A 10,292-nucleotide genomic window follows, 5' to 3' on the forward strand; every position below is an offset into this window, starting at 1 on the left:
ACATCACAGACACACACTGTAACATCACATTCGCACACAGTAACATCACACACACACAGTAACATCACATTCACACACTGTAACATCACAGACACACACCGTAACATCACAGACACACACTGTAACATCACATTCGCACACAGTAACATCACAGACACACACCGTAACATCACAGACACACACAGTAACATCACATTCGCACACTGTAACATCACAGACACACACCGTAACATCACATTCGCACACTGTAACATCACAGACACACACCGTAACATCACAGACACACACAGTAACATCACATTCGCACACTGTAACATCACAGACACACACAGTAACATCACATTCGCACACTGTAACATCACAGACACACACCGTAACATCACAGACACACACAGTAACATCACATTCGCACACTGTAACATCACAGACACACACCGTAACATCACAGACACACACAGTAACATCACATTCGCACACTGTAACATCACAGACACACACAGTAACATCACATTCGCACACTGTAACATCACAGACACACACCGTAACATCACAGACACACACAGTAACATCACATTCGCACACTGTAACATCACAGACACACACCGTAACATCACACACACACACCGTAACATCACAGACGCACACTATTAAATCGCAGTCAAACACAATTTTAAATTACAATAGTGCCTTTATTAAGGACATGTCTACTTTCCAAAGATTATTGCGTTCGTCAATATTGAGTTTTAATGACACTCAGCTACGCCTCGGTCAACAATTTCCTTTTCGAGTTATTAAAACCGAATATTGACCTTCACTTTGTTTAATATTTTCCGGTGATAATTATTACATAAAAGGTTGGTATGATATTAATGGTTAGTTATTTTATTAACAGTTGCTGTACAAGTTCATTACCATAGAAACATGATTTCTATCTTGTCGGCCATTTGAATTGAATTTGAATTAAAAAAATCAATCAATCAATCAAGCCAACTTATAAGACAGTAAAGGAGCAGCTAGCAGAGAAACTAAGTGACCGAAGAAACCAACGGTGAGACTCTTAGCTCCATTGCGATTTGCTGACATTTGTTCTGGTGTGGTACTGATAGCGTCTGAAAATGAAAATACGAAAACAAAGTTGTAATATGATATGATATGATATGATGTGATATGGTATGATATGCGATGCGATGCGATGCGATGCGATGCGATGTGATGTGATGTTAATGTGAAATAATATACTAGTAACCCACCTCCACAGTCCTTGTCTCCTGCCTGGTCTGCATCGAGCTTAGCACACGCAATATGGTCACCTTCAAAATCTTCTGGCGATGTTGTTACATTGTAGCACAAATATTCGTACAATTCACAGTTGCCTTGGTCCATAATGACGGTAGCCATACACTCAATATCTAATACAGCCTGACCGGAACCGAGAGGGATTGTGGGATCAGATGACGAAATAGCCACAGCGTCCGACACTGCCTGCGTCATGTCGGTATCCGATTGGCTGAAAAACACTTCTATTTCCATAATTTCGATACCATCGTAAACAGTAATGGCCGCCATGAAGGAGACTGTGGCTTCGGTGCCGGGAACAAATGTGGGCTTTACCGCCATCGGAACCATAGTATTTGCTGTTAGCTCTGTAAAGATATAACACATTTTTTTTATTTTATTTTTTTTTATTTTATTTTATTTTATTTTATTTTATTTTATTTTATTTTATTTTATTTTATTTTATTTTATTTTATTTTATTTTATTTTATTTTATTTTATTTTATTTTATTTTATTTATTTTATTTTATTTAAGAAGATTTTATAATATTTATTAATTTGTTTCCCTATTTATAACTTGTCTTGGGAATACATGTCGCGCCGTGTACTACGGTTCTTCTGTGGCCTAACTAACATCGTCGTTTATTGTGCCCTCTTGCGGCGACTCTGAACTATGCTGTCTCTTTGCTTTATTTTCGGGTCCACCGGACCAATATTCTCTGGCTCACGAGAATATGTAAATAGGTGAATACAAGGCCGTTAGAATCTTCGGTACTAATTGGATATGTAGTCGTCAGTCAACGTATAAATATTTTTGCAGATTTACTTATATTGAAAGAAACAACATGCAAATGACGGCAATAGCTGTAACTATCATTCTTTTTTTCCCCCGATTTTTATTTTTAATAAAACGTCTTCTGTGTCGTAAGTGCCAATTTGCAATGACCATCGCGGAAATGAGATCCCGTTAAGCATACATGCCGGTGTTTATGATTGTATCGTTTGCTTATGCCGCGAGGCACAAACCCACTAGGTCTCCAGAGGGCGCCATCTATTGAAATACTGTAAAGGGGGTAATTATTCACTGGGTTTTAATTTAGCTTATTTCGCTGACTGGAAAAATGCGCTAAATTAAAACACAGTGAATATGTAAAATTTAGCATAGAACACATTATCTAAATGACGAAACCATGAATTTAAAACCCACTGAATATGCCTGAAATGGTAAATCAGTGAAATTTAAACCCAGTGAAAATTAGTCATTTTACAGTACTTTTTTTTTCTATCAGGGGTTGCGGTAGAAGATGACAACTTACCGGGGGCTCTGGACAAAATACGCTGTCATCTTGAGAGGTTGAGCCTCTCTCTGACGGTCTTTCAATGATGATGTTATTCCCCATAGTAGTGTCCGTTGTGTGCCATAATTTTCTACGGTCCCCGTCACGTGAGCGTTTTCAACGAATCGGCGGCTACTCCAGTTTTCATATTAGGCCAACAACAAAAAACTTATGTTGCCCTCAAGTCGGAAAATTGGGTCGGTCGGTCGGATTTTGTTTTTAAACTCGTGAAAACTAAGGGTATCGTAAATAGCCGAGGTACATGGGAATCAATCAAACGCATGCTAGATATTAAACACAAAAATCAAAGTGTTTCTTTCAGTCTTTTGTATTTAAATACAGATCAACCCGAGGTTCAAAGTCGCCACTTATCCCCCTGGGAACCCTGGGGATCAAACAACGGTCCGGGATCGTTAATTCTTAGAGGAAACACTTTTTTACTGCTTAAAATGGTGAGTTTTTTATATTTAGGCCTATTACATTGAATGAAGGAATGAAAAAATATTACCAGATGTCTTTGTCTCTGAAGCTAAGATGGTAGGACGTGTTTTAAAGTGCTAGTGTATGATATTTCATAATATGCTTACCCACTGCAGCTAACGTCACAGTGCCCATGGCAACAACGAGAAACAATGTCGTCACAGCAGTTAAACGTCTAAAACATAAAAGGAATTTGTAATTTATTCATTTAGAACAGTACATCCATAAATGGTTTTTCATGCAAAGCATATAGATATACAAATTAACATAGAATTAAACAATCCACTGCAAAAATGACGAGAACACAATAAAGAAAAGCATAAATAGGGTATAAAATAAAATGACTACGAAATAATATGACAATAACATAGCAGTCTGAACAAAACGATAAAATGCATAAATGGGGTAAAATATGAATTGACAACAAAGTAGTAAGATAAAATTATACAATATTATTAGCAGCTGTAGCTGCGCGATATTAAAAAGAGCGAGTGTGAGATTTTGAAATATGAAATCGATTTCTGGTGTTGTAGGAATGGATAGCAGAGTTTGAAATGAGAAGGTCAGATAAATATGGTGGGACTAAATATTGCTTGCATTTGTAAACGAGTTTATTAAAGTGTTTAGTTTGTCTGTCTTGAATGGTTGGCCAACCAAGAGCTGATCTTGCAATGGAGACAGGTTCATGTCTTTTCAAGCCACATTGGATGCGTACAGCAAGGTTTATGATACGTTGCAGACTACTTTTTAGTGTAATGCTGCAGTTAGAACACACAGTGTCACAGTAATCAAGTAGTGTGAATACTGTGGCAGAGATAATGTCCTTGCGGGCTTTCTCAGAAATGCAGCGACGAGATCTTGCGAGGCGTGATAGGCGGAATCCACATGTTCTACGAAGGTAGGCTATATGGTTACACCATTTTAATTCAGGATCCATTCTCAGCCCAAGACAAGTTGCAGATGTAGTTGAGTGAATTGAAATAACGGAAATAAAAGGAAATAACGTGACATGACATTTAGATTTAGGTGGCCGGGTAAACTTATTGCTAGAAACTTGGTCTCTATGGCAACGCATGATGAACTGCAATACCGGAGATTGAGAGACTGGCGGACGGAGAGATGCACATTTCGGGGCCCGATATTCATGCGGATAACAATTGGAAGCGAACTTGTTACACGCACGTCTGTATTTCATATTATGTTACTATGACCATGACAGCCAATCAGATTCGCGCATTACAGGTACCCATATTCGTATGTCTACCTCCATCCGGGTACCTTCCTTCTGAATTTACCGGATATGACGCAAATAACTTGTCAGGGGAACACGATACGCGGCAATATTGCAAATGCGCAAATGTGATAGTTAGACACTTCATGTCAAAGGCGCATGCGACACCTCCTGTCATTGTGCAAGGAAATCAGCCCCGCCCCCAATTCATGAACTTTTATGTTGGTCCCAGAAATAACTATACACACGGATATCAAAATAAAACATTTTTTCAGCTTCATTGTCAGTTGAAAAATGAAGAAGACATTTTCCATATTTTCGAAGGTAACACATACACTTGTATAGATAACAGATAATAGATATTGTATAATATTTGATTATTCCCTCTGACCGGAAAAGAATAAACGTCAAATCTATCCCTTTCGCACGCATGGTTGCTAAGCAACCAAATAACCCGCAACTCAGTCGTCAACTGAATACTCATAAAATGCCTCACTCATTGATGAGATCCGAACTACGTGTTTGTTGCTATGAGTCGGTAAACAATCGCTGGCACTCCTATAGTTGGGCCAGGTGCGTATACACGCTCGCGATCGGGGCCATCATGTCGGGGCTCAGCCCTATCGGTGTTCAGCCCCGAGGGTTTATTGGAGCCGACCATTGGGTTCCGATAAAATGATGTCGTGTAAACGTAACAATAGACTTGGAAAGAAAACAAACTACATGATTTTGAATCACAATTTCCCGAGGGGAATTAAAATTATTATATTGGACATTAAGACTAAATGAAATTCGCCACGGTGTAAGCAAATACTTATTATTGCACACGCCGTGGTAGTCGAACACGATACAACGCGAAGATAGTAGCGTTTCAAGGCCCACTCCTTATCCGGTCTCTGCTCTGCGAGTACAGTGCACATTTGGAGGCTTTCCTATTTGATATGCTGTTCCATTATATCAGCCCTTATATCAGCAATATGTCATGATCGAGGTGCTGGTATCGCATATTGTTTGTGATAAAACGGTAGCTGGTTTTGAGAGGGTACCAACTTGAAGTCAAAGTATGACGTGTCGTTTTCTAGCTTGTATATTTGGTTTTAACGAGCCGGTATATAATGTTCGAGTCTTATAAAATTCTTATTTTGTGTTAACTGTGTTTGGTGGCGTTTATCTAGTCTCTTGTTCGGAAGCTTGGGTACTAATATATTTTTTGGGGTCGAGGTTATGATCAGTACAGTTGGGTTCGAAGTGAACACACAAGAGTGTTCACGCGTGTACAAGCGTAGGGCAGATTACTGACAAGAAACCACCATACTATAATTATTGACGAGGTTTTAATTTCACTTTTTACGCTGACAAAAACAATTGCTAAATTTAATCCACGAGAACATGTAAAATTACAATATAACTAATTGTTTCCTAGCAAATTCTTGAAGTTAAAAACCAGTGAAATGCTCGCAATATGAAATTAGTGAAAATAAATAGTTTTACAGTTATTTTACAAATAACCCCTTTTTTAGCCTCCGGCACATTGGTTTTATTATCTGGAGTTTATATACATATATATATATATAACACATATTTTTTAAATTGAACTGACCATTTTTAACTTTTCTCCCACAGAGTCGCATCTATTTACCCAGCAGTCTGCGTAAATTATTGCCATGTTTATCTCAAAGTGTGCTCACGTACGACCTTGTATAAAAACAAAGTATCGGTGCTTTTTAAAAGAATTCAAGTAAATGTGTTAGTCAAACTTATTCGCATCTGAATCATACTTACCCCATGTTTGAAGTCCACCGGTAATCGCGTGCACCGTCTGAATTCGAATGTTGGTTGCTGAGACTGTAGATGTTGTTTTGCCTCAACACTCTTTCTTCCCATTGGGTGGTTAATCGCGGATTGTTCACCTTGGCGTGTAACCATGGAAAGCAAACATATACACAAGGAACCGTGTCTCTATGAATTCGCGCTTTTCATTTGTTAGGAAATACCCCGCTACGCAGTTATTGGCATTGAATAGCCAATCACTTTACATGGCCTAAAGAAGGTTTGTAAATAAACCTCTAAGGAGTGTCCATCGTCAAAATAAACCGCAAGTAGAAAATGCAGGTCTGCTGCACTTTCGTAAGGTCGGAAACAAAGGCCTACTATACACCAGCCCAACCCCACTCCATTGTTGACAACAAAGACAATGGTGAGCCCATGCTGGTTAGAGAGCAACCATTTAAGTTGCGTTCAAAGAGATGTCACCTTTAGTAACTTGTATTCTTATTTTGCCCTATACTCAAGTCCTCGCTGTAGTCTCATCCCCTACGTCACGGTAACGGGACTTTGTTTATTTCAATATTATCTTTAAAGCGTCACCTGCGCATGCGTCAGTTGGCCATAGCGTGTCATTGCATTGTGTCGTCACAGGAAGCGCTGTCCCGGCACAGACATGTGTCATATGACGCCTTACTAGCCGATTTTGGCTAAATTAGCGCTCCGCCGCCTCTTTACACTAGTGTTTATACACGGAACTTGATACTTCTTTTTACAGTTTAAGTTGCTTTTTAATCACGTATTTTAGTGAAATACTGTTTAGTGAGTGAAATACTAACGCCTTCCGAACCAGACACTAGCAGCGTAAACTTATTGCAAATTTGTGCAATTTTGGGTCCAGTTTGTTCTTACAATATGTCTAAGTTTCATTTATCATTATTTAGTAAACAGGCCCCTGAAACGATTTGATATATCCGTAAAATACGTGCCAATCGACGATTGACTTCGAAATGTTCGAAATTTCGAACAAACTCCCGGCACACCTTGCGCATATGCGTCAGATTGGTGTTGAAAGAACGCCGACCTGCAGCGTCAATGGTGTCATTGTTTACAAACAAGCGTCTACCCAAAAGCATTTGCGTTGTTAGCGTGTGTTGTTATCGTCGCTTGGGTCTCAATTCCCGCGCGTGCGCAGGTGACGACCCTCCCGCTTTAATCTGAAAAGACGCAGAACACAAAAATAGAGGATTGTGTAGCCAGTGCCCGGGGTAGCTATTATTATTATTTTTATTTGACGTTGATCAAATATTCGTTTTCCGTTAGACTCCGTTCCAGTCTCATGCTCACTGTGCCCGAAATTGTCACCAACTGAACTCATCGTCGAATGCTACCTTGAGGGCGCTGTGTTAGTCAACGTCATCGCCATGCCACTGCCTAACGGTAACAAAATCAACGAGATATCTGCACGTCATATTTATTTTTATAAGTATCTTATTTCCGATCTGATTAAAATGAGATCTTAGTTTGGGCTTTATTTTTTTTATTTTTTAGAAAAATATTTGTATAAAATTATTATTATTATTATACATTTTCTTTTACTTTACTTTATTTTATTATTTATTTGCCGGCAATTGTTTTGAGAGTTTTGGTAATCGCGAAACCCACGATTGAAATAATAAAAAAATAGGTGGTACGTAATAATGATAAAAACAACTACAAAAAATAAAAAAAAAATATATATAGTATACAAATAAAATATATAAAGGAAAATTAAATTCACGCCGTATAATACATCAGATTTTAATCAGATTGTTTTAATCCCTTATTCAAAAAGTGACCGCGAATGTTATAAGTTGTAAAGATATTTTCATGAGTGATGGGTATACCTTTACAAAAAAATGCGCCCTCTTGCGACAAAGTGTTTCTGTGACGTTAAATCGTGTGAAATGACGTAATAGCAGAGTTTTATGATGGATGTAAGCCATGCCGTACATCTTCGTACATCTACAACAAAATAGTGTTGACGGACCGCTAGAGATCCCCGGGAGAAATCCAAACAATATCGGACGCTATTAGGGACAACATCAAATGTTCAATGTAGGATAAAAAAAAACTTAATTCCTTTAGTCCCTCCCCCACCCCCACTGAAACTTACTAGTAATTGATAAATATTGATCATGGCGTCAGACGTCAGAATTCACCATTAAATACAAACTGATTATCGGACAGTAGTATGGCATAGCAGTTGGTTGTTACGTGGGTGTAAAAAAGGGGAATATACGCAAGCACAAAATACTTTTCTGGGTTCTGCGCATGCTCTAGGTCCATGCCCTGGAATTGACCTCATTTTACACTCGGACCAAACCATTTTCTCGTCTTGGATTTTGTTTCATTTTCTGTTATTTTTGTCCATGATTGGATAGAAAAAAACGAACTACAAATACTCCAAGATTTTTTTGACTTCATTAAAAATAAAATCTTTTTTGTAGGATGGAAACTTTTTGAGGTCAAACCCCACCCCCACCCCCAAACTAAAGCAAATAAGTTTTTTTTTATCCGACATCGATCTGTTTTCGTTGTCCCTTAGCGGTGACGACTTTCCCGGAAGTCGAAGATACAGCGTTTCGCATGCGCCCGCATGGCGTTTTGGGGTGTAACGTAAACTTGCATGTGTGGTATTGTGTTCGGGGCGTGCCAATCGACGTCACAGAAATAAACTCCCTTCTATCGACTATTGGTATTTTCTATCGTGCTATAAAAGCAGAAGTATTTTGCACCCAGTCTCGCTACTTCCGGGAAAGTGTTCTATATTACGTCATAGAAGCGCTTCGCTGATAGATGGCGCGATTTACGAGAACAATGCTGATCAGTGTATTGTCATACCAGCCGAGTAATATTAGTATTTTTTCTGATTTCGGTAAGAGAGAATTCCTATTTAATTTAATTACTACGAATGTGTGTATCGATAAAACAAAAATAAGTACGAATTTGAAATTGGATGGGTGAAGGTTGGTCAATATGAATCACGAATGTAGGTTGTTTCGAAGTGCACGCTAAGGAATTTTCACGTGTGAACAAGTTCTATTGCCCATGTATTATCAATTGGATATTGGAGTATCTTTACAAGTAGGTCCATGCCACCTTTTTATTATTTTAAAAATATAGTTCTCGGCACATATTGCTCAAATAAACAAATAAATAAATAAATAAATTAATTAATTAATTAATTAATTAATAAATTAATTTTATTAATATTAATTTATTAATATTATTTTTATTAATTAAATTAATTAATTTAAATAATAAAATTAATTAATTAATTAATTAATTAAAGGGGACCCGCTCAATCCCAGGGATTGCACCAAAGAATCATGGAACACTATTGTTTATGTTGTTTACAAAGTTAATCAATCTTTTGTTATCCATTGTAATTTTAATCCAGAAAGTAAATTTGTTGTGAGATTAGGCTTAACTGGAAGTGCCACTTTAAGTAATATAACGTGTTTTTTTTTTAAAAAAACCGTGGCCAACCCTCCACATTACATTCTTCCAATAGGCAATTATTTCGCAAAGTACTAGTATGACAAATCCAAGGCATTTCATGGATATGTATTGATCAAACTTGAGTACTAGTAATTAATATCAAACAATGAGAAGACGCACGCTTTAAAGAAATAGTTCTAGATTGGGCCGTGGAGGTATAATCCACTGTGCGTAAACTTAAATAAGGCAAGACTTGTTTTATTCCTTGTTTCTCGGGTTTTTATAAGGCAATTTTTTTGAGGAGGGTGGGAAAAAAATAAAATTAATTCTTTTTTTCCATCAGATTTGTGTGATTCTCAAAGAATTGTAAGTGAGATCATTGATCGGAGAGAAGAAATGAAATAAAATTGTATTCCAAGTACAACCTTGTTTCTCATCTGCGTGAGACTTCGGTACTTTGATCATGATACTCCCACGAAAATGCAACTTCAAATTGGATTTGGTAGTATGCGGCGGGCGGTGAATATAAATGAAGATAAAAATAATATTTGCTTAGCAATTTTTTGCACTTACAAGTCGGCGGGCGCGAGAAATGACACTGAAATAAAATTTTATTTCTATTTCATGTTCGGCTCCTGTTCATTCGGCGGGTTCGCGAAACAAGGAATAATAAAAGTCTGGCCTAAAATGACATAAATTTATTGACTGATATATTGTGTTCA

The 10,292-nt window shown here is 37.6% G+C and overlaps 1 protein-coding gene across 1 annotated transcript; it reads right to left on the reverse strand.

The window, feature by feature from the left end:
* Positions 1–668: 668 nt before the first annotated feature.
* On the reverse strand, positions 669–6,224 carry LOC100375826 (uncharacterized). The gene is made up of 4 exons (XM_002736647.3): positions 6,106–6,224; positions 3,200–3,267; positions 1,251–1,643; positions 669–1,109 (listed from the first exon to the last, which is right to left on the reverse strand). Exons 1-4 carry the CDS (start codon positions 6,108–6,110, stop codon positions 982–984), a joined length of 594 nt encoding a protein of 197 aa, XP_002736693.1. The 5' UTR covers positions 6,111–6,224; the 3' UTR covers positions 669–981.
* Positions 6,225–10,292: the final 4,068 nt, after the last annotated feature.

This window comes from Saccoglossus kowalevskii, chromosome 20, assembly GCF_978046115.1.
Source record: "Saccoglossus kowalevskii chromosome 20, keSacKowa6.1, whole genome shotgun sequence".
Taxonomy (NCBI): Eukaryota; Metazoa; Hemichordata; class Enteropneusta; family Harrimaniidae; genus Saccoglossus; species Saccoglossus kowalevskii.

Bases quoted from the DNA above. Each gene is read 5' to 3' on its own strand.
- LOC100375826 (XM_002736647.3), bottom strand. The intron at 1,644-3,199 runs GTAAGCATATTA...ATATCTTTACAG, and splicing joins TGTGACGTTAGCTGCAGTGG to AGCTAACAGCAAATACTATG. The intron at 1,110-1,250 runs GTGGGTTACTAG...TTTCATTTTCAG, and splicing joins AGGAGACAAGGACTGTGGAG to ACGCTATCAGTACCACACCA.